At 35.6% G+C, this 26,111-nt stretch overlaps 2 protein-coding genes and 1 pseudogene across 2 annotated transcripts; 1 reads left to right on the forward strand and 2 right to left on the reverse strand.

The window, feature by feature from the left end:
- Window positions 1–1,068: 1,068 nt before the first annotated feature.
- On the forward strand, window positions 1,069–10,770 carry LOC120204569 (monoacylglycerol lipase-like). Its single transcript, XM_039204628.1, is given in 9 exon segments — window positions 1,069–1,165; window positions 1,168–1,525; window positions 3,277–3,315; window positions 3,396–3,411; window positions 3,413–3,467; window positions 9,814–9,878; window positions 9,968–10,057; window positions 10,175–10,267; window positions 10,357–10,770. Coding segments are annotated over 9 exon segments (1,185 nt in total). The 5' UTR covers window positions 1,069–1,098; the 3' UTR covers window positions 10,759–10,770.
- A 2,015-nt stretch (window positions 10,771–12,785) lies between these two features.
- Window positions 12,786–24,822, reverse strand: LOC120204650 (annotated as a pseudogene).
- Window positions 12,826–13,421, reverse strand: LOC120204570 (zinc-finger homeodomain protein 9-like). The gene has a single exon (XM_039204629.1). It carries the CDS (start codon window positions 13,405–13,407, stop codon window positions 12,895–12,897), a length of 513 nt encoding a protein of 170 aa, XP_039060560.1. The 5' UTR covers window positions 13,408–13,421; the 3' UTR covers window positions 12,826–12,894.
- Window positions 24,823–26,111: the final 1,289 nt, after the last annotated feature.

Genomic DNA, 26,111 nt, shown 5'->3' on the forward strand with positions numbered 1-26,111 from the left:
TTACGGATGAGTATGGGTCGGATTAGATTTTAGTTAGTTCATTTTAACTCGAAAAATATGTAAATTTTACTTGAAATTTCACCTAACTCGAGTATTGGATAACTTCACTTGAATCGAAATAATAATATGGATTTAACTGAAAAACAACAATATAAAAATATATTATTGTAATTATATCTAAATATATAAAATATAATTATATAATTTTTGAGTCACGTTAGATAAAATATTATTCACCCTATATTTAAACTCAACTCAAATTTATCTTCTAAAATGTTTGATCCAATCAAATTGAAACCTAACTTTTCTAAGAAAATCTAATATAATAAAATTAAATCGAGTCAAAATTTATTAAATTCAAATCATACACTCATCTCGGTATGGATGTGCTCTTTGGACTAAATAAAATATTAATTATAAGTAGAGGAAAACTTTTGATATAATATTTAAATTGATAATTTTATTATAATAATAATGGTACCTATGGAAACAACATAGTAATTGAAAAAATACAGATTTTAAATAATAATATACGACCCCACCACGTATCCCCATGATTCAGGCATGTGCTTCGCTCCTAATGCTTCAGGCACCTGTCCCGTGATTCTTCACGTATTTCTTTTTTGTTTTTCTTTTTCATTCCTGCAATTTCTAGAATCATCAACTTACAAACATTTAACGTTTTTCAAACATTTTGATTATCATTTCCCGAAGACTTACCCTTGCTCCTGTTTAAAACACGATTCTCCTGGCCAAAACCAGTATTTCTTCTTTTCTTTCCGCGTAAATTCTTAAAAAAGATTCTTACAGATAAGATTTCAATTAAAAAAATAATTTTTCCATCACCATACACATTGCCTTGCATTTGATTTTATGGGTTATTTGTGTTTTGGATTGTAGAGGAAAAACAAAACTCTGGGTAGTTAGGGGGGGTTCTGTTTATGATCTGCATCTGTTCATCGAGTCGAGCGATTGTAATTCCAGAGAAACTAAGATTCAGTATTCTAAAATTTACGAGCTTTCTCATTTTCATATGAAATCATACGCATTTGTCTATCCAAGGATTTTAATAGCTTAATCTCGTCCTCTTCTAAAACTATGGCGGTGGAGCCTTTAACCTCTGGTGCAAGTGGTCGCATAAACGCGCTATTCTCCTTGCGTCCTTTGTGGACCTCTTGTTGCCGTTAAATGCTGTCGTTTTGTTGCTGCTTTTGCAGTTCCGGGGAACAAGACGTGCATCCGCGATCAGTTCCGGGGAGAAAGTGGGGAAGGAAGAGAAACAGGAGAGCCGGAGGAAAGGGTCCTCGTCTTCGCCGGCTGTGGTGAGGGTTCCGGTGGCTATGTTGCCACCTAGAACCGCGGCGGTGGTCGTGGACCAGGAGGTTGCGGCGAGGCGGTCGTTGGCGATCGAGAGGGTGGCTCAGGACGATGATGACAAAACGGTGAGGGAGTTTTCGCTGTTTACAAATGCAAGAGGTGACACCTTATTTACTCAGTCTTGGACTTCCGTTTCTGTCATAGTCAGGTCAGTTTTGGATCAATTCATAACGCTAATTGCTTGATCACTTTTAGTTAAGCTGATGCAGTGATGCTAATGGTTTCTTCTCAATTTAGTTTAAAATTAACTCAGGACATGGGATTTTTGAGATTGAGTTTGAAAATTTTACTTTATTTAACCTTTGAAAAAAAAAATTCATAAAGATTAAAATATGTTAATTTATGTGCTCTGATTCTTCTACATCTTTGAGCCAATGCTTTGAAAATATTAAAATGCTACAATCAATTAAAGAGATGCATATCTGAAAACTGTGGTGAAATGTCCTCCCTTGAATTGCTTTCTGTAGATTATTCCTGCCTGGAATCTTTAAATGTGTGTTTGCTTAAGTGGAAAAGCGAAAAGAAAATAAATTTTGTGCGTGGTAAGCAAGCGAAGTGAGAAGAAAAAAAATAGGGAAGTGAAGTCTGTTAGGTGAGGTAGATTTTTTTTATAGATATTTAAAACTGGAGGAAGAAGAAAGTTGAAAGATAGATGGAAGAGGAAGAGCAAACAACATAATCTCAGCCGTCTATTTTCACTTATCCAAAGAACCTAAAATTATGTAAAATTAAAAATTTTACATTAGGTGTTAGTGATTCCTAACCCTATATATAGAATTCATTAGGTGGTCCTAGTGGTAAAGGGAGAATGTTATTCTCTCTAGAGATTTCGAATTCAAACAATTACATCTGCAGGGTGTGCATGGATTGTCATTAGGCTAAAAAACATTTAAATATATATTATCTTGTAATCGTGTCTGACTAATATAGTAACAATGGGAGGATAGCCTCCTCTTTTTAACCCAGGACGCTCAAAATTTATTTTGTTCCCATTTTTCAGGTCTCCTCTTTTCATACTTTCACTTTTATGTTCAATCAAGCAACATAAACTTCTGCATACGGTCCCCTACCTTTCTTTTACCTGCATTATGCAGACTGTTGGTAGAACGGCAGTTGCTAAGGAGATAGTATTTCCAGCACACTCTGCTATAGTTTGTCACATATTTGTCAAATGTTTTGGCAGTGCCTTATCAGCTTCCCAGGGAGTAATCGTTTGGCACACTTTCCTATTGAATTGGATTTTCAAAAGAAAAAAACTGATGAGACAAAATGCTTCCATCACTGGTTTTCGGACTTCAGTGTGTAAAATTTGTTTTCCTTATGCTTAGTTTAACTTTATAAATTGATTTTCTCGTTAAATGCTTGAGAATTAGTAAATATCCAGCCAGAACTTTTTGAGACTTTTTTATCCAAATACACCCAAACAAAAATTAATATAAAAAAAACACCTATTTTAGACACTTGTTTTTGTCACGTAGGACAAATGCGCATTATGTAGGAAGCGCACTTGCACTCTTTTTTGCCATGTAGGGCAAAGTTGCGTTACTTAGGAAGCAAATTCTGGAAAGCGCTTTCTGCTCATGTGGTATACGTCGGTCATAACTTTTAAATGTTGGGCTAAAATGAAAAGAAATGATGAGCCAAAAACATGAAAAAAGATACAAATTTTGTCTAAAAAGAATAACGCGTGGTGCATGTTGAAGACACATAATTGCACGCGCGTGTGTTAATCTTATGTCCAATCACTCAAAATAAATGCGTGTTGACTATATTTACGCACTTAAAAACCCCTGTATCTAAACAATGATACCTTTATTCACTAGACAAATATGTATCATTTTTCAGGGGATGGTTACTTTATTCACTTGGATGGTGATGTTATTTGCATGCCTTTTTCAGGGGAGTAGTTGTTCTGTTGCATGGCCTGAATGAACACAGGTTTGTTATTTCGATCTGAGTGAACACAGGCTTCTGCAACTTTCGTTTCTTTCTCTTACAATGTTTTATTTTTACAACAGTGGTAGGTACAGTGATTTTTGCAAAGCGTCTTAATGCTAATGGATTCAAGGTCTATGGAATGGACTGGATTGGTAAGTTCAAGTCTCATTCAAAATCGTATTCTGCTTGTCCTGGAATTCTGTCTTATTTATGTTTATTAAGAAACTGTATATGAAAGAAATGTATTGAATTCACGTTTATTGCATTTACAATCATACTAGCTTTATAGCTAGAGTCAAGCTATCAACCACTTAACCGACTAACAATATTTGGCGCCTAAACTAACTGATTGCCAAAGCCATGCTATAATACATGCATGTACACAGTATGCTATAGTCTAACATTCTCTCTACTCTTTTCATTTCTTCCCATAATCGACTCTACACCCCTGGCATCACACATATACTGTGACGAAACTCCTCAAAAGCTGACTTTGAGAGAGGTTTTGTAAAACCATCTGCTATTTGATGTGCAGCTGGTATATAGTTGATCTTCAACAGTCCTGCAGCTACCTTCTCTCGGATAAAGTGAATGTCAAGATCTATATGCTTCGCCTGTGCATGATACACGGGATTAGCGCTCATAGCCACTGCTCCGGTGTTGTCACACCATATCACCGGCTCCCTCCGTTGTTGAATCCCTAGGTCTGCAAGCAAAGAACTTGTCTATGTAACTTCAGCAGCAGCATTAACAAGACACTTGTATTCTGCCTCCATCGTGGACCGAGACACCGTTTTCTGTTTCTTTGAGCACCACGCAACAAGACATTTCTCAACGAACACACCATAACCGGAAATTGACCGTCGATCATCAATGTTTGCTCCCCAATCTACATCTGTAAAAGCTGACACAGACAATTCTGCCTCACTTGCTTGGAACATCAACCCATAATTCACAGTTCCAACCAAGTATCGAAGTATACGCTTGACTGCAAGCCAATGTGGTTCACGTGGTGCATGCATGAATTGTGCCACCTTACCAACACTGTAGGCTAAATCCGGACGTGTATGGCACAGATAGAGCAAGGAGCCAACTATGCTGCGATACTCACTTTCATTTGACAGCAGCTCCCCAGCATCTTTTGACAATTTCGATGCTAGTATCATCGGTGTGGAACATGCAGTTGCACCTGCCATACTAGTTTTCTCAAGCAGTTCCAACAAAAAAAATTTCTGATTCAAAAATAGAGAGCCACGAGAGCAATGCACTTCAATCCCCAAGAAAAAACGAAGTGCACCAAGGTCCTTGAGAGAAAATTTTTCACTAAGCAGCCTCACTACTTGAATCTCACAAGATGAGTGTCCAGTGATGACTATGTCATCAACATAGACCAATACATATATGTCACCAGTACCTCGTTTAGACAAACAACGACGAATCTGCTCGAGATGCTGTAAATCTAATATGCACGAGGTTATCCCGGAGCTTGGCATGCCAGTTCCTAGGTGCCTGACGCAATCCATATAACGCCTTCTGAAGCTTGCAGACGAGGACAGATCCATCTTCAGCAAGTTGCACAAAACCTGGCGGTTGTTGCATGAACACATCCTCAGAGAGGTCTCCATTGAGGAACGCATTATTAATGGCAATGTGCCTCAACTCCCAGTCATTTGAAACCGCTAGTGTCAACACAACATTAAGGGAAGAAAACTTAACAACTGGGCTGAACGTATCAAGGAAATCATACCCTGGAACTTGTGAGTAGCCTTTTGCAACCAGTCGCGCCTTATAGCGATGTATGGAGCCATCTGGATTTCGTTTCAGTTTAAACAACCACTTACACCCAATTGGAGTACGCCCTTCTGGTAATTTCACCAACCTCCACGTGTCGTTTCTTTGAAGAGCCTCTACCTCAGCCTGAACTGCCTCCTTCCAATTAGTCGACTGCAACGCCTCTTGGATTGTGGAAGGTGTATCATTGTCAAAATGAGTGGAGTATGCTTTAGGTTTAAAAACTCCACATTTACTGTGTCTTCATTGGATGATGATTCCTCTAGTTGATAGAGTAGTTGATGTACTCTGTACATTTTGGCCAAGTCCAATTCTTCAATCACAGGACTGGTATTCGCATTATTCAAATCATTTGCACCAGGATAAGTGGCCCCAATAATATTATAATTACCATTATTTTCCAACGAATGCAATGTGGAGTCATCATAGGCGGATACTGTGCCGAGCGGTGTGACCCCAACATCATTGTCACCCGTTGAATTAGAGTGCAATGTGGACATAACTCCAAGCGGTGTGGCTCCATTTGTAGTATGACGAGTGGCCCCAAGCGGCTCAACTCCACTAGCATCAAGCACGCCACTCGATGTGGCCCCAACACCGTTTGCTCGGTTGTTTCCCGTTGAAGAAGGAGACAACGCTCCAAGCCGCGTGGCCCCACCATGTGCGGCATTATCATAAGTGGCCATCTCTCCAAGGGCAGCATTATCACGAGCTTCATGTGCATTCAACACTCCAAGACCATTATTATCACCATGCGCACTATCTTCAACCGGTGTGGCCCCATTATTATCACCATGCGCATCACAAGTGGCCCCAACCTCATGTGCATCATTCTGAATAATTTCAATTGGCACGGCTCCATGAATATTATAATTGTTAAGTGGAGTGGTTGCATGTGCGTCATCACTAGTAGCCCCAACATGCGCATTATTGTGTGCAAGTTCCATCGGCATGGCTCCATTGGTCCCATGCGCATTATGGGCATGTATTATTCCAAACGGCAAGATTCCATTATTATTATAATACATTGTCTCCATGCGCATTATCATGCGCACTGTCTCGGTAGCCGGTTGAAGTGGAATGCGGTGTGGCCCCGGTAATAGCATGGCTGTGCATATTAGACATGTCCTCTTGTCCCACCACATTCTGCGCATTCTCTTGAATAATGGTTGGTGCAGCATCACTAATCCACTTCCTCACATCTGCAACAACTGGAATATCACGTGAACAAGCAGCTTGTGCATGATATGGACGATGCAGTAGTTTTATCTGCAAATGGAAAAACCTTTTCATTAAATACAACATGTCTAGAGATATAAACTCTACCATTACTTGCCAGACACTGATAGCCCTTGTGTTGAGGACTAACTCCAAGGTATGTACAAGACTGAGATCGAAAGCACAATTTGTGATCTGAAAGGGTCTTAGGTGCGGGAAACACTGGCAACCAAAGACCTTCAGTGAAGCAAAACTCTGGTTTCTTCTGGTACAGCTTCTCGTATGGAGTCATTCCTCCAAGCACCACCGTGGGAAGGCGATTGATCAAATGAACAGCAGTCACAAATGCATATGACCAATACTGCATAGGTAAGGATGCTTGAGCTAGCAGAACAAGTCCTAACTCAACAACATGGCGATGCTTACGCTCAACGACTCCGTTCTGCTCAGACGTATGAGGACAAGTCAGTCGATGCACTATCCCTGATCTGGCAAGCAACGCAGGAAACACTCGGTACTCTCCACCCCAATCTGACTGAAAAACTTTGATTTAACTGTCAAATTGATTTGCTACCAATTTTTTGAACAGATGAAACACATCAACAGCTTGCGCTTTGTCTTTCAGTAGATAAAGCCAAGTAAATCGGGTAAACGCATCCACAAAGGTTACATAATAGCGAAAGCCATTGGAAGCAATGTGAGGAGGTCCCCACAAGTCTGAAAAAACCAATTCAAAAGGTGCAGTGTACTCTGTATTAGATGAAGAAAAAGGGAGTTTATGACTTTTTCCCATAAAGCAAGCCACACGTTTATTAACATCAATATCAAGTTTTACATCAAGCTCTTTGGCAATTTTACTTAAAGCAAAACTAGCTGGATGTCCTAAACGTCGATGCCATAGCTCAGACTGAGTCATATCTGAAGTTGCAAGATGAACTGCAGCACCACAACCTTCTGTACTGAAATCACTAAGAGAAAACGTATACAACCCTCCTTTCTCTTCACCTTGCAGAAGAATCGCCTTAGAGAATTCATCACGAACAAAGAACTTCTCAGCATGAAATTCAAGGTAAACTTTATTATCCCTAGCAAGCTTAGAGACCGAAAGCAAATTCTTAGTTATGTGAGGCACATGCAACAATTCAGTCAAGATTAGAGTTCTTGAAGAAGCAGAGGAAACAACCGCATTACCAACATATGAATATCAACAAAACTCCATTGCCAACAGTAAGTTTACCTGGTCCTCTAAACTCAGCAGGGTTCGAGACATTCGCAGCATCTGGTGTAATATGATGTGTAGCTCCAGAATCCACCACCCAATGATCACTGGACCTGGAGACCGTATTAGCTTGCAAATTACCTACTGTCTGAGAATGACCTTTACAGTATTCACATCCCAGGTTTGAAGTTTCAGTAGCAGAGTAGTGTGCATTGGCAGACTGTCCTTTATGAGTTTGAGACTCAGATGTAACACCAAATTCTTCATAACGATGCCAGCATCGATCAACCAAGTGACCGAGCTTGCCACATAGCTGACATTGAATCTTAGTTCGTCCTCGACCTCGACCGCCTGTCCTGTTTGTAAACGATGAGCGTGAAGAGTTAGAGTCACGTCGTCCATTAGCAGAGGAATCATGATCTTCTACTCTCTCAGCAACATTGGCTGCCATAGGAGCATAATCAAACTGCTCTTCGAACCCGGCCAACTGTGCTTCAGCATCTAACAGAACGGTGTAAAGGCTGTCCAAGGACAGTGTTTCCTTCATCGTAGTGAACCGCCAAAACGGTTGATACTCCCTGGGCAATCCTTTCAAGATACTGGCAACATGTCCAACATGCGAAACTGCACTACCACACGAGGCAAGTGCGTCACATACCTCTTTTACACGAGTGAGATACACTCGCATGCTATCATTTCCCTTCCTAAGCGACTGCAACTTGCAGTGCAAACTCATAGCACCGTCGTGGATCTGCTCGCAAAGAGCTGTTGCACAACACTCCACACTGCAGCTGCAGATTCGGCACCAACAAAATGAGGAAGAAGATGAGAGCTAATGGTTGACAGGAGCCACGAAGCAAGCGCACTATCCTACGTAACAAAATCCTCAAATGCATCATTGACACGAATCGAACCGGTATCATCAAGAATCGTCTCCGGTGGTGATTGTAGAGCTCCGGTCAACAAGCGCTCAAGACGGTGACTCCTTACCGTGAGCAGAATTTGCTGCTTCCACAGAAGGTAGTTCATCTCATCAAGAACAACGCTGATTTTCTTGTGAGAGAAGCTCGTGCTTATGGACGACTCCATTGAAACACCAAGGAAGAATGCGCAGCAAGAGTTTTTCAAGAAACCCCAAGACCAATGGCGAAAGATACCATATTAAGAAACTGTATATGAAAGAAATGTATTGAATTCACGTTTATTGCATTTACAATCATACTAGCTTTATAACTAGAGTCAAGCTATCAACCACTTAACAGACTAACAATATTTGGCGCCTAAACTAACTGATTGCCAAAGCCATGCTATAATACATGCATGTACACAGTATGCTATAGTCTAACAATGTTGTATGCCATTTGTTTTTGACATTGCAAATCCCCCCAACCTATATACACACTCTTTATTTTGGTTTCCATGACTATTTTACATGAATGAGTAGAATGAAAATCAGAGATCATATTGTACTGTTGACTTAACCCATTTCTGGTAAACCATTTCAAGTTAAAGAATGCTGTGTCTTAAAAGGCATTTTAGTAGCTTATTTTAGTTTTATATGCCCTTTAGTTTTTGTTGCTGGTAAAATCAATTTTAATATAACTTCCTGCACGATCAATTTAGTCTACAGACATTTTCTTCAACGATGCATCTATATTTGGATGTTGCAGGGGCTTGAGTATTTCCATTGGGAGAAGCCCATAGGTGCCAAAAAGTAACATTTGAAGCTCTTCATAATAAGTAAGCTTACTTTAAAGTGTTTATAGTAAGCAAGACCTGAAAAAAGGAAGAAGAAAAAACTATCTTCCTGTTTGATTGACCTGTAGAAACTAGAAGTATTGTTTTTGATGATATTCTCCGCATTAGCGGCTACTCAGATTTCTGTTTTGATGAATGTTCTACAGTACATGAGGGTTTTCATGGTTAAAAATGTCAAAGGGAGAGACACTCTTTGACCAATGTTGCCTCTTGCAGCATGCTGGCTTTATGCCTTAAACAACCAATCTCTAAAACAACTTCTATGATAAACTGAACCGAGACAAGGGATCCGTTACAATCTATTCGGAAGCGTGATTGGTATTTGTAGTTGAAAATATGGTTTCTATCTTCATCTACCATCCCCCGGATTATGCGAGATTGCTCGCATCTCTCTTCTTTGAAATGGAAGTTGTTTGTCATAAGCTTTTATCTTTGGTGGTTCATTGTTGATGGACACATCTATTTTGCTTTTGTTTTCATTCTCAAGTTTATGTTTTCCTCATATCCTGTAGGACATGGTGGAAGCGATGGTCTACATGCATATGTTCATTCTCTTGATTATGCTGTTGCTGATACGGTATGTTTAAGGTTCAGTGACAAAAGTTTATTTGGATTGATTATTGGATCGGATTAAACCATCTTTGTTCGTCTTCCACCTTGCTACAGAAAATGTTCCTTGGAAAGGTTTTAACCGACAATCCCGGGCTTCCATGCTTTTGCTTTGGTCATTCAACGGGTGGTGCAATTGTCCTTAAGGTCTTTCATAATCAACCATAGTCCCCCTTTAAGTTGTGAATCAAATATTAGTATCTCTCTGTTGCTTTCCCCTGCAAGTTTTGCTCCACTAAACTTTTAATTTCTTTTGCAATATAGGCGGTACTTGATCCGAAGGTTGAAGCCAATGTATCAGGCATTATACTGACTTCTCCAGCTGTAGGTGTACAGCCATCTCATCCGATTTTTGTGGTAAGAACTTCTATTAGTCATATCTTCTTTCCTGGCCGATTTCCGGGATATTTTGCATCTTTGATCGTCGCGTCTTCTATCTATGACAGGTGCTTGCTTCAGTTGTATCATTTCTATTGCCAAGATACAAAGTCAGTGTCACGAATAAAAAGGCCTTGCCGGTTTCTAGGGACCCAGAGGCGCTGGTGGCCAAGTATTCAGATCCACTGGTATGCACCGGACCCCTCTGGGTGAGAACTGGTCATGAAATTCTTAGAATTACATCCTACTTGCAGCAGAATATGAACAGATTGAGAGTTCCCTTATTTGTTCTCCACGGAATGGATGATACTGTAACCGATCCTCGAGCTTCTCAGAAACTGTATGTAGAAGCTGCCTCCACCGACAAAACGATCAGACTGTTTGTAGGCCTGCTACACGATCTCCTATTCGAACCAGAACGAGAAACCATAGTGGGTGACATAATCCAGTGGTTAAATTGTAGGGTATAGAAAAGCGAGTCAGATGAACTTCTTCTACTACCATCAAAGGAGAGAATAGAAGGAACTCTTAATGTAATGAGCAATTAAAGTAGGATGATAAGCAAATTGAATTGCCAAATAAAAATTCAGCATTTACATGCTTGTTTGTACATTGATTCAATATTGTAACTTTGAGGGTCCTTATATTTGATGGTTTCTTGGTGGTTTGTGTTCAAGTTGCATGGTATTATTCATATCGGTCTGATTGTGTTCGTGTTCGTGTTGTATCGTATTTATATCACATGTTCGTGTGATTAATGTTTAAGAAGTTGTGGGAAAATAACTCTTATGGGTGAGATGTTCATGAAGTTGGAAGGTCAATTCAAGGGGGAATATGTTGGCATTTTTGGTAGCATGTAAAGCTGGCAGAAGGAACCCAATAAGAAGTGGGGGACATGCTCTTATATACAAAGACCATTCAATTAATTTAATAAAAAATATATTTTAAAATTATAAATATTAAAATAAGATATTCACCTGACTTGGTGTTAACAGATTGTAAAGCTTTAGATGTTTTCTTATTAGTAAGAAGGAGATTTAAATTATTTAATTTTTTGTCTGCTCGAGCATAATAATAAAAATGAATGAACAAATTACTATACGTAGTGCAATAAAGAAATATAAATTATATTGAATACGGATTTAACTTATGATATAAGGGATTGATTGCGCGAATGACGGTGAATGGTGGACACGTCGGGAGGGATGAATGAAAAATACTCAATCGTTGGCAAAAGATGATACCAGTAGCGGCAACGATGGCAGCACCAATGACTTCAAAGCTATGAATATAAATTAAGAGTTATAAATTTTTCAAATTAATATTTGATCTAATTATAATTAAAATAAGACTATACAATTAATGTTTAATAAATATTGAATTTTAAATATAATTAGATTTTTAATTAATTTATAATTATAAATTTAATATTTTATAATTTATTATTTTTAAATTAATTTAATAATATTCATTTTTAATCGTGCTCATCTACGCTTGACGAGTGTTATAGAATTTTCCTCAATCAATGAGTTTGTCTTGTAACCGGAAAAAAATCATTGAGTTTTTTTATATATTTTATTAATTAAAAATAATATTTTATAATAGATGTAGAAAATAATAAAAACATTATATTCTTTTTTTAAAATAAAAATAAACTATTAAAATTAAAAACACCCGTAAAACAATCTAAAAGTTTATTACAAAAAAGTAAAAAATAACGAGAAAAATTACGCCATGTTGAATTATAAAAATATTTTTAAAAAAAACATCAAAAAGCAGAAAAAGAAAACCCACGAATTATTTCATATTCCCAATTCAAAATTCTATACCTACAGAAATGAAAAAGAAAAATCAAAGAGATAAAATAACAATTCAATTTTGATTCTTTGTCTGCACGAGCATAATAATAAAAATGAATGAACAAATTACTATACGTAGTGTAGTAAAGAAATATAAACTATATTAAATACGGAATTAACTTACGATTTATAATTATTTTACTTAAAAGATATAAAATTTTAAAAATAAAAATTATTTAAATAATTCTTTTTTTTTGAAAAAAATAGTATCTTAGTTTTTTTTTAACTTAAAGTAACATTCAATTAATTGAAACCAATCAAAATCATTATAAATAAAAATAAAAAAAAATATTAATTTAAATACAAAAAATAATTTTATAATTATTCGTTTTATTCTATTTCCATTAATTATAAACAAACCGAGTTTTAAAAAATAAGACTAAAAACTCAAATTTTTTACGACAGAGCAACTCAAAACAAAGTAATATAATAATTTTAATCAATTCCCATTCATTTAAATTTTTAATTCCTGTTTATAAGAAATAGATTTATTAAAAACAGAATCGGTTAATTTTAATAATTCATTTTTATTTTGATAACAAATTAAAGTGCTTATGGTTTATTATCTTTAGATTTATTATAAATTTTTCAGATTCTGGGAAATGTGCGTCTTCATAAATTTTGAATAAACAAACAAGGATGATCATATATATATATATATATAAAGTTATGGTGGCTTAATTTCTAGGAAACCAAACATGAATGAAAGAGAACTCACAAAAACAAAGAGAAAATGGAGTATCAGATCTATGGAGTTGTAAGAGATGATACATTGCAGGTAGACGAAGCAGCCGAAGAGTTCTTATGGTTATGCATCCACACCTTGAACACTTGCCTACTCACCCCAATCCCTCTACAAAATTTCTCCACTTCGTCTTCCTCCTCTCTCCTTTGCAGTTTCCACCCTAGTTTCTCTGCGAATCCCAACATCTTCTCCTTCTGCTCCGCCGTGAATTTTGTCCGGAACCGCTTCTTTACGCCTCTTTTTCTCCCCTCAGTCGAGTACTCCGCCACCATTGGACGTCTTCCTCGGCTGCCGCCGTCGTCCCCGCAATCGATCCGGTCTACGCTGGTGCTGCTGCAGTAGGTGACTTTGCGGTGGAAGTTGCGATGGCAACCGCATGCGGAGCATTGTAGGGTTGAGAGAGAGGTGTCGTCGAGGGTGAACTCCCCACAGCCGTCGGTGGCGTAGCTGCCAAGGCTGGCTGCATGGTTTCTCAAGCACTCCTTGTAAACATCATTTGGGTACTCTTTCTCCATCTCTCCCCTCCTCTCTCTCTTCCTTGTACTTGTTGCTTCTTCTCGACACCGTGTATATATGAAACTACCCATATGTGTGCTTAATGTATATGCATATCAATCTACAGTCTAAATGACAAAAAAATATTATTTTTTCATAATGAATTTGAGTTCAAACAGTTACGTTTGTAGAATGTGTATATTATCAATAAAGTGAACATGAGAAATGCATGCATGATACAATCTATGATACCATGAGGTGAAAACCTAGAGCCAACTTTGAATTTTGTTTAGTTGATAAGCTGAGTTGGTATTATTTTATGAACCAACGCAACACCTTGGGCTGTTTTAGAAATCTTTTGTGTTATTTATTATAATATGGGATTAAATATTTTAATGACTTGAAAGTATGGGAGATTGTCCTGATACATGAACACACTATCTTTCATTTTATGTGTTAATAATGTTTAAAAAAAATGTCAAAAGCTTTGGATTTGGAGTATCCGAAATACAGCAAATAGCATGGTTTAAAGCTGGGATGCCCCGTGAACGGTATGGGTATTCGGTATTCCCCCAATAATTGACAGCAAATAGCAAGTGCTTAAATTTGGGTACAAGAGGATTAGACGGGAATGGAGGCAGCACAGGTAGTGTGTTCCTTTTCTTGCTGGTTTCAGTTCATGTGTCGGAGGATTGCCATTTAGCATTTGGGAATATCCCTTCCATGCATACATAAGGGAGACTAGGTGAGTTGTGTCTCACTAAAAATTTTATTATTTTTGTCATTTTAAATATTTTATATTTTTTTTAATTTTATGAATTTTTCTCTTAGCATAAGATCATGCATCTGTTTCTACATCTCATCCTCGTACTTTCATTTTTACAATCCTAATTACAATTAAAATTAAGTATTTGTTCGTTGTTCGTCTATCCACCAATCATCGTTCAACCGAAATATTTCACATTCCACATTACACATTTGATAATCGATTGACACACCATTCTTCGATTTCCAACTACGAACGAGTGGGATAATTGGTAACGAGGGTCCCTAAATTTTGCTCACCTCTCCACGTCCTATACACCTTCAACTTTTTGTATTGCAAATTTTTTTCTTAAAAAAATTATTTCATTTTCTTCTATAAAGATTGAAGCTCTCCCTCAATAACTATAATCATCATCTTCAACATTCACTCCTCATGATGATTTTCTTTTTGCTGGATTCAAAAGTTTCTCTTTTTATTGTACTTTATTTCACAATATTTTGTAACAATATAATACTCTTCCAGAACAAGGATCAGTGTACTTTTTTTTTAATAAACTTGGCGTCTTTTACAGTAACAAATTAACAACTATTTTGGAGTAAGTACTAGTGTTACTTGATTTAATATCTCTTTTAAAAGAAGGGTAAAGTTCACAGATGATCCATCGAATGTAGAGTGTTGTTTTATTGAGTTTTCTAACTATTAAAAGTTATAAAATGGTCATCCGACAATTTATATGTTCTAAACTTATCATTTTCTATTAAAAAATGGTAGTCGTATGAGACGAACTTATATTGACTGATATATGATAAAATATGATCCTAGAATCATTTTAGTTGTATCTTGTGGATCAAATATCCCTTCATATTATGTCATCAAGTTGGTGCTTGAAATATTATGCTAACGAATCCAAGACCTCAAGAGAGAATAACACTCATTTTAACCATTGAGACCATTCAATAAGTTCTCTCGTCGATTATCTTTATTTTTAGATATTTTAAAAAGTTTAATTTGATGGATCAAATTTGAAGGTATTTAATTTACTGTTCACCATTATCGATGATTAACTTAAACCTTTTATTAGTAAAGACATTATATCATATATTATAGATACTATTTTCATCAATCATTACTCTAAAAAAGTTGTTCTCAAACATTTCTAGTGAAGGCATATTGTCACAAATACCATCCAACAGTTTGGGTTGTTTTGTCTCAACAGCCTCTTAGTACCCTAACGCCTCTCCCTCGTACGGTTAATGACAAGTGAATATCATCTTCTTTTGTGCCTAATCACCTAAGTATACAGACACAACTATTTGAATTCAAATCTTTTAAAAGCGACTGAAACATCTTTATATATTAATTTGTATCTTTGGATTCATATACCGAATACATGCATCCACGAAACTATCAATGCCAATGCGTAGGACAAACGCCTCAAAACCAATACGTTTATAGGCCACTACTCCCACCATCACGAGTTCCAGAGAGGATTTTAAGCATATCAGAGGAGATCATTTCCATCATTGGGAACTGCAACAAATGTTTGGGGTTAAATTAGTTTATATTTTTCTCGAAGTAAGAAACTTAATATTCAGAAAGTAAAGGTTTAACACTACTTAATATGTTATATTAATAATGTTAAAAGTGGATCAAAATGCTAAAACTGCATGTGGGGCGGTTCCTTCAATATATAACTTGTTTTCATGCATGCATCTAACCCTAAACTTATTAAACGTGATAAAACTTGAGAGAATTTATTCCTTCAAATATTCCATAAACAACGAGGCTTCTCTAATGGAGTTCAGACAATTTGTAGATCACATGTCCTTGACTGGGAAACAGCATGCCTATTAGATTCTGGGCATTGTCGGATACACTTCTGATAGGGATTCGCTGGAAAATTCATTTTACACACAAAGTATTGGTTACAAATCTGTCATTATGTATAATTTCAACTGTTCTAATGGAAGTTATGTGTTAGTGACACAAAACTCTGCTGCGAGATATTCCTCTGGAATCTTTCTCAAATATGGTTCTCCATCCATGCTCAGTTTCAGATAAATCCTGAGCTCAAAATCTATAGCACCCCGTAATTCTTAACCAATTTTTTTTCCAAATATGATGATTGAAAAATTCTTTAAACAATTTAAATATTAATTTAAAAAGGTGAAAAATGTGTCATGGTCGATTAAGGTTAGTTAGATAAATTATAGTTTAATCTTGGATTAAATTGAAAACCGTAAAGTAGTAATTGAAAACTCAAGGACCAAATTAGAAAAGAAGCAAATGTAGATGTCTTGCAAGTTAATTCTTCCAATAAATTAGTTAGTGGAATTCAATGAAATATATATAATTGTGTCAAATTTTCATAAAGGTGAAGGGTGCGTTTCGAAACTCACAAACTCACATTGGTATAATTACATTTTTATCTCTTTTGAATGAAATATAATGCTCTAAAGTCCATATTTAATATATTTAATAATTTAATCCTCAAATGTGAGTTTGATAAATGTTTAAGTGATTATTAATCCGATTTAGTTCATATTCGGCATCGATCAAGTTTTGATTAGTCAAGGTAACATTTTTAAAGATAAAAATAAAATCTATTTTAAAATTAAGATATTAATTTAAAATATATAAAAGGTTATGAATTTAAGTTGAGTTCTAAAGGTTACTATACAATGTGCTTGGTTTCCCAAGCAGAACAGGTTTGAATCCCCCTCTTTTATTTTTGTTACATTTATTTTCTTCCAATCGGACGGTTACATGTGTTACAGTGTGATCAGATGATTAAATTAAAATTAGAACCTAATTGATAGAATGTATAAGCAATATAGACTAAATGTATAATTATACTGAAATTTTTAACCGTCTGTTTTGTTAAATGTTAAAGGCTATATCATTTAAACAATTAAGTAATCTAATTAACAAAATTGAAAGATCAATGGTCATATTAGAATTTGTCAATAATTAAGAGGTCATGGGTATAATTTATCCTTTTTTAACCACTAATATATGATCAATTGATTTCTTAATTCAGATTATAAGTGCTATATAATTTTCTTTTATAAAGCACATTGTCTTTTATAATTTGAATAGAATACCGCATAGATCATCATGCAAGCATACTATCTTTTACAAAGCAAAGTGCATTTTTTCTATCTTTCTAGATATGATGCTTTGACTTAAGGACTAGCTCAGGGCACCTTCTCTTTTTCTTTTTTAGATTTAAAGGTGCAAGTCCCCCACTCCCCACTCACATGGTTTGTTTCATGAACCATCACTGTTCAACTTTGTGTGTGATTTCTAAGGGTGATGGATCAAAAGCTGCCGAAAATGAAGGGTCCCCAACATCGCAATAGATGATTAGTGTTTGTTGTGGATAGCTTTTGTCAGTTCATGGAAGCCTTGGTGTTCTATTAACATCTATGTGGTACCTTTAATAATCATGCTAGTTCAGGCCACCTGTTGCCACTTATAGCTTAGTTTACCATTTTCGTATGTCAAGACTTCTAGAGAAGTCTTCGCAGTTGTGGCCTTCAAAAGAGTATTTTTGAACATAAGGTCTTCAGAATCTCGCATCCCAACATTAAGGGTCACTATAAGACCTCTCGATCAAGACCGAGAGAAATGATCTAGCAACACATTATTATCATTTTTTTATCGTTTAAAATGGAGATGAATATGAGCTTGGAGATCAAATTTTGGAAGGTCATTGAAACAAAAGAGACTACAATTGTAAGCACAAGCAGATAAAGAATAATATTTGGAGTCTGTTTAATTGGCTTATTGTCTTTGGAGTTTGAAACTCTATCTACATGAAATTTCTAGCCCATGCACCATTCTTGTATTTGAGTAATGACAACTCTTGCGCACAAGGATGGATCGAGAGGATTAGCGAGCACCGTTATCTTTTTGAAAATTTTGAATTCTCATATATTTTAAATATTTTTTTATATTTTCTTTTGATAATATATACTCATTTCTCTAAAATATTATAAATTCATCATCTCTGACAAAAAATTATACGTTTATACTGAATGAGCATATATATATATATAATGTAAAGCACATAAATGGTCCCCTAATTATATGGTACTTCTTTGTTGAGTCATTCAACTATTAAAAGTTATAAAATGGTTTTCCGACTGTAGGATACTATGAGACCCTCGTTATTTAAAGACATAAAATGGTCACCAGACTATTTATATGTTCTAAACTGATCCTTTTTCACTAAAACATTGGCGACTGTCTGAGCTAAATGTTAACAAGTTGATTGAGATATTGTAACACCCCCAACCAGTATCTGACCCGGATACGAGTCCGAAGTGTCACATTGACTTTTCAAACATTTATTCGTATAAAATAGTGAGTAATTTAAAACTTTTGTACATGTAACTCATTCAAAATATTTCCAGAACTATTCAGAGCTTAAATGTTTTGATAAAACCTATCAGAGCATATACAATTCAAAAACATTAATTACATGCCAACTATTTGCAATGTACAGAATACATCTAATTCAAGAGATCTTTTCTGATCTGATCTTCGGTAAGAAGTAACTGACCTGTCTTGTTCCTCTTTATTTCTCTTTTCGCTTTCCATACCTACGTGTGAAACAATCACACGCTAAGTCGATGACTTAGTGAGGCATATAAATCATATAATATAACCATATATCATTTCTTATAAATAAAAGGCATACATCTGTGAATACTATCATTAATCCCTTTAACTTACCATATACTCATCATGAAATTTCTATAAATATACTCACATGTACATATATCCTTGCAATTTAACATCCTTACATAAATCCTGTGATCTATTACATAACAAATCGCATATACATATCATATTCAATATACTTATTAAATCTCTTTATTAGCCCATGTACATTGTTGAGAACTTAAGGTATGTGAGTACATTGAGGTTGTGCACTATTATGCTGTCACTACAGCTCATAAAATGTCCCGAAGGACCTATCCAGAGGTCACAAAGACCCCGGTAACTATCCAGAGGTCTAAAGATCCTCGGTAACTGTCCAGGCCATAAAGATCCTCGGTAAACTGTCCATATGTTCCTTAGAACATAGGTATACTGTCCATATGTCTCGAAAGACAGGTAAACCTCGACACTTGGCATGCCAACTATACCCTAGCTCTCATATCACATAACATGGGCATTATTTTAACAGTTCACATTACTATTCATATTCTTTCTCTTATAAACACATATCTTTCCTTTCAGTCACGTATCACAGGTACGTGTATCATTGATCTTATAATCACATGTCATTCTCTTCTATCACATACCACATGTATGTGTAAACATATATCTAATATCATATGTTGCATGTAATCACATAGATCGTATCATATAACTTCTTTCACATATACATGTAATCACTTAGTCTATTTTCATGTAATTCTTTTCACTTCTCATATGATTTTATATTCATATCTCACATAGCTCACTATCATATTTTCATATCATATATCTTATAATAGATTTTTATATCATCATTTGTTTCCTTTCTACCTATTCATAATCACATAACATATACAAAGCATATCATTATCTTTAGTCATGCATACTACAATCAATGTATTACAGATAATCACATATAATATAACAACACATAATCATGTCCATGACTTCATGCATATTACTCTAGAAAATTGACTCATCGCAAGTCTTATTCCATTAAACACTACATATCACTATGCACTCACCTTGGTCTCACTAGTCAATTCCAATCTCTTATCTTTCCCTTGATCGATCTTACTTGTCAAATGTTCCGGAATACTTTACGCACAGAATCTACATAAATGTACATTTTGAGGCAATCATTAGATACCTACACCTGTAATTGGTACTAGCAACTAAACAAACTATTACACCAATATTTACAATTTTCCTTTAGGGGGAATCGGTTCCCTACTATGGGGGTATCGATTCCCTCATGACATTCTGGAAATTTTTGTTCGTTTGAAGGGGTATCGGTTCCCCTTGAATGGGTACCGATTCCCCTTGCCCAGAAATCATATTTTTAGCTCGAAAATCATTCATTTCTAGCTCAACACTTCCTATATCATCCCCTTTTCATTCTAACTCTAGTACACATACTTAAACCAATCTATAATCATTTATTTCATCTTAAACCTCAAAATCCTATCTTCCATATGTACTTCAAGAATCATACCAAATTTTCTATATGTTCTAAATCCAATTCTATCACTCAAAATCTCTTAATTTAACCATTGACAAGTCAAATTTAACTTCAAATTCTACTTATCAATTCTTTCCAAAGTTTCATATAAAAACTCCAAATCTTTAATCTCTCTTAACCCTCCATTCTTTGATTTTACCGTAACCCAAGCTTTCCTTATGTTATCCATCAACTAAAGATCAAAACCAAACTTAAAATTCAAATAATAATCAACTAATAAAACTCTTACCTTTGCCTTGCTCTCCCACGTATGAAGAAGAAAGGAAAGAGAAACTCTGGATGTTTCTCACATTTCCCACGTTTATATTACTCAAAAAGGGAGAATAAAAATCTTTCCTATGAAAAGACCATTTTACCCCTTTAGTTAATCTATCTTTACTATTTAATCCAAAAAAATCCTTTACTTAAGTCCCTGAACTTTTAGCTTATTTCGGAATTGAGCACAAGGTTTCCAAATTTTACATTTTAGTCACTGACCCGGCTTTTGGGATGTTACAGATATGATAAAATCTTAATTCAGAATCATCTAAATTGTATTTTGTGGATCGACTCTCTATTTATATTATATTGTCAAGTCAGTATTTGAAAACAACAACGGTGTCAAGAAACATCATTATAATATAATTTTTTTATATTCAATAAGCATGTTAACGTCTAGCTCAGTCGGCTCTCAATTTTTTAATAAAAAATGATAAGTTTAGAACATATAAATAGTTAGATAATCATTTTATAACTTTTAATATTAAAAAATTAATAAAATAACATCATATAATAGAGGACTCAATAAAGCAATGTCCTGACAAAAATGGCAAGATTCAAATTAGGGTTATGTCTATAACAGTGGGGTATTAGTCTTTGCCTGAAAAGAGGGTAATCAGTTGGATCATCTTCCACAGTTAACTTGGTAATTAAGATGATAATGGAATTGATTCATTATTTTAATAAAAACAACTCGATGAGCAACAATAAATGGAGTTTGGATGGTGCCTGCAAAAATGGTTTATTCTGTACAATCCCGAAGCGGTGATTCCAAGGAGAAAGTGATGTATCGGAGAGTAGTGAGTGAATCAAGTTTGTCTGCAGACAATGAGAGGGAGGACTGAGTCTTCCATTAATCCTTGTAATCAAAGACGACAATAAATTTATAAAATCTTAAAGATAAATAAAATTATAAAAAATTTAAAAGATAAAAACAATTATTAATAAAAAAATACATATAAAACTCTAAAATATAAAAAGAATTTGAAATTTTAAAAAATCGATTGCCCCACCTGCCACTTTCAGACCGCCTGCTTACAACTCATGCTGTTGCACTGAAAAACATGTCATTTTTTTGCATTTAAGAACAAAACAAGGAACCATCAGATTCTTCTCTTCTCTGTCTCTTGCGCTCGGCTTGATTATAAATTTTTAAACTATTTTACTATTTAATCTTTTAATCTAATTCAAATATCACTAAAATTTACTTTTTTAAACGATTTTACTATTTAATTTTAGATTAATATAATTATAGTGTTAAAGTTTCATTTCTTTTCTTCAATTATATCATTGGATAATTAATTCAAAACAATAACGATATAAATGACAGTTTTCGTAAATGTAATGACGTGACCAAGACAACCTCGTCTTGACTGGACATGTTGATATCAAACAAGGATCATATAATCTTTAATTTGTATATTGATTTTTTAATATTAATCTTGAAAATGCTTTAGTTTGAGACATCAAACTTTTTGGCTATCGTTGGCCGTCCACAGGTTTAATATCAAACCAGATGCTAAGCCCATCAAGCAAGCGCAACGACGCTTTCAATTGTTGTTAGCCATCGATCATCATTTACAAGAAGGTTGATATTAAAATGTTCGCATTTCATTTTTTGCTCTTTTTTTTAGATTGATTTTTTAAGAAACTCATAAATGAAGAAAATTTATATAAAGATTTGATATGTAAATAATTCGATGATTATCCGATGAAATTAATTTTAAGGTATGTTATTCATATTTTCTAGATAATATTTTTTATTATTTAAATTTTTGAACAAACGCTAAAAATTCCTCGAATATGAAAAAACCTTCTAAAAAAATTAATAGATTTTTTTTAGGTACCTTCTGATGCCTTGCTTTCTATTGATATTTATGAGAGATTTTAGGTTATAAATTAGACACCTGTGAGTACTATGGTTTAGCACAGAAAGGGAAGGCCAACCTCACCATCATTTTCTGACTTCTTCATGGTACAAACATCTCCAAATAGTCCAAACACAAAATCCAAAGTAAAATTTATTTTTAAATAACGTCGGATCTAGAAATATTTTTAAAGATAAATATATATATATATATTAATAACAAAAAGGTTTTATACGAAATAAATATAAATAAATTTTAAAATAAACTTAATTAATAAAGTAAATGATTAATCAAAGAAAATTCGAATTTCAAAACACATGTCCACTCGGAGTAAAGCATAAATCCACCACTGTTTTTATGTGTCTGTCCTTTGTTCATTGTAATAGTCCACACTCTCCAGAACGAAAACCTAACAGTTCTTGCATATTAAATGATATAACACTTCACTACACAAACACACCATCTTTAATATTAAATGATCAACAAAACCCATCATTATATCTTTCCATTGAACCAAATTAATGAACAAATTACATCACACAAATTGCAGGATACAACACTTTCACCAGAAAACAAACATTTGTGGTATATATATTTAGGTTTATACGTTTGCAGGTTTTGTTAGATTTGTTCGACTATCGTTGTCAACTTCACCTTCTGTTATGGCTGACGAAATGTAACTCACAAGTGAGTTCTCTTCGGGAGGCGTTGATGTCGTTGTTGTTGCTTGAAACCTCTGCTTGCAAGCATGGCAAGTGATTTGAAGAATGGTGGTGTAATGGATCGAATGATTTTCATGGTCATTAGGGCAAACCGAGACCTCAGTGGGGTTTGATGTGGTTAAGAGTTGAAGGTCCAATGTGGTATTGTGCATTGTTAGGGGAATTATGTTTTGTAGGGCTCAACAACATGGTACCTGTTGTCTTTGCCAACTCCAAACTAGGCCATGGAACTGTACTGAAATTGGTTTCCCTAGACGGATTAGGGCTTGAAGCTGTTCGCGACAAGCAAGGCGGCCGCACTGCTTGTGATTCTGGCCGGCTACGGCTCATTTTGCAAGCATCTTGATGTTCAATGAAACTCTCAACCCTACAAAAATGCATAGCAAATCAATGACATATATATATATTATATATATAGTTAAACTGCTATGATTGTATGTAGGAGAGGAAATATTCAAAGGAGAAGTGTTGATGGTAACTACTGAATTGCGTTGGCTTGGTGGTTCACCCTTTTAATTCAGGTGGATGGACAGTAAGTACATAAACTAGCTTGTGGCATAAGATCATAGGGTAACGGATTAAATAGATCTAATTGTTAGATTTTAGATTTGATTTTATTATGGTAAATCATGTGGACCTGTTAAAAATCTTATTTATGCACCGTAACTGAATCGAAGCTATGATATTTCTAGTTTAGGAGGGTATGGAATCCTTGGAGACTCCGATGGGTGCAGATATCTATCCAGAAACCTTAGTTAATGACAATTTTCGGAGGTGTCCTCCTAAAGTATAACAAGAAGATGAACAGCAGGGGCACAGGGATAAATCTAAAACACTGTTGATGTGAATGGATAAGTAACTAAAACCTTGAGAAAACTCTGCCGCAGTCGCAAGAATGGCCTCGGGTTCCACAGGTTTTAAGATGTGCCTTGTAATCCGACTGAACAGCATATCCCTTGGAGCATTTCTCGCACACCCATTGCTTGTGATCGCTATGTTTCCGCCTGAAGTGTTTCTTGATCCCCACCAAATCGCCTAGTGCATGGCAAGGGTCGTGGTGCAGGCAACTCGGCTCGGGGCAAACGAACACTCGCTTCCTCGCCACGGGCGTTTCCCTCTTGAGCAGCTTCCACGGGACCTTGTGCCGCCGCCTGTGCATCTGCAGGTTTTGGTCCCTTGGAACCCTGTGTTGCAAATCTCACAAAAGAAACGATCCGATTCCAGTAGTGCCTTGGCCGACAGAGATACCACTTCAGCATCTGGATCTAACATCTCCCAAATTTGCACATTCCAATTAGAAAACACAAAGCCAATTCACTTTTGGATTAAAGAAACAGTGCACTTTTACTGTTTTACACGTACCAGGCGTTCCTGCTGGTCTTCTTTTCCTCTTAGGAAGTGAGGAAGAAGAGTTATTGGCCAACATGGAGCAAAGCTGCTGATCTGATGCCAGTAGACGATGAAAGAGAGATATAATTAGAGGAAGGAAAATAAAAGAAATCAAAAGCACTTTTCTTTCTTTCTTTTGAAGGCTTTAAACATTCAGCTTTTCTATCATCTTTTTTCTTTGCTCTCTTTATATCCTCATCTCCATGGAAACTTGTTGAAAAGGAAGTAAAAGAGAGAGATGAGATGGTCCAAAATTGAGAAACATCCCGCAAAGAAACAAAGCTTACATGGTTAAACTGATAATCACACTGTAATATTTTATTGCTGTCCAATCGCATGCATTACGTTACATATTATACTAAAATACAAGCCACCCCTTCCTCCATTTTCCAAATACTCAACCGATAGCACCTTCCTAATTTCAAACCCTTTCCCAGAAAAGGAAAAAAACTGTTTTATTGTTTGAGTTCTTTATGTATGTACAGTGGCGGATGTATGCACCACTAGTATGAGTATGTGTCTAACTTGAAATTCGAATTTATTTATGTTCATTATTCATTTTACTAAAGGTGTTCCACCTTGAAATTTTATTTGTGGCCGTCCCTATACGAAAAATTATATTATTAATACATATGTATCAACGTTAAAAAATATTTTTGAATCTACCATGTATTCTATAAGCTATGCCCAAAATGATAAATCCTAGAAAAAAACTTTTGAATTGATAAAATTATCTTTTTATTTTTTTATTGTCCAATTTATTATTAAATTGATATTAAAAATAAATATTATACTAACTTTTATATTAAAATAAAAAAATATAGTTAAAAATAGGCAAAATCAACGAGATAATGCTCTCAAATTGTTTATTTCACGAAATAATGATCTCCCCAGATTAATTGCTCAAATGGAGTGATTTCCACAGTGTTGCCGTAGGTCGCCATGCCATCCGGGCAACCTTGGAGGTCGCCATGGCATCCGGGAGAGCTTGGAGTCTCTGCATGGCTGTGCATGGCAACGTGGCATGGGTCTGGGTGGCAGCATGGCAACGTGGCCACGTGAATGAACGTGTTGCATGGTACATGCACGTACCAAGCATAGGTCGCCAAGTACTCCAGGCGACCTTGTAGATCGCCAAGCACTCTGGGCGACCTTGTAGGTCACCATACAGTCCTCTCCTCGCGTGTGATTCCTCTTGCAGTTGCTCAGGCGAACCTATTCATCCTGCTCCTCACGAGATTCCTCTTGAAACTGCTCAGGAGACTTGCTTAGGACTTGCTCAGGAGACCTCATGCATGCAGCTGTAATAGATGCATTATTGCAGCATGATTTGAGCTGCAAAGTGTCATAGCTTCGTGCCCTAGCTTCGAGCCATAGCTGCTCCCTCTTGCCATAGCTTCGAGATTGTCCCCTCTTGTTATCATAGCTGCATTGGTGCAACGTAAAATCAGCTACTGCATGCAGCAATTAGTGTTGTATTATTGCAGCG

This window comes from Hibiscus syriacus, unplaced genomic scaffold, assembly GCF_006381635.1.
Source record: "Hibiscus syriacus cultivar Baekdansim isolate YM2019G1 unplaced genomic scaffold, ASM638163v2 tig00011079_pilon, whole genome shotgun sequence".
Lineage (NCBI taxonomy): Eukaryota > Viridiplantae > Streptophyta > Magnoliopsida > Malvales > Malvaceae > Hibiscus > Hibiscus syriacus.

What these genes read in the sequence shown, in the direction of transcription:
- LOC120204570 (XM_039204629.1), bottom strand. Translation starts at nt 13,407, where the DNA reads ATGGAGAAAGAGTACCCAAATGATGTTTACAAGGAGTGCTTGAGAAAC.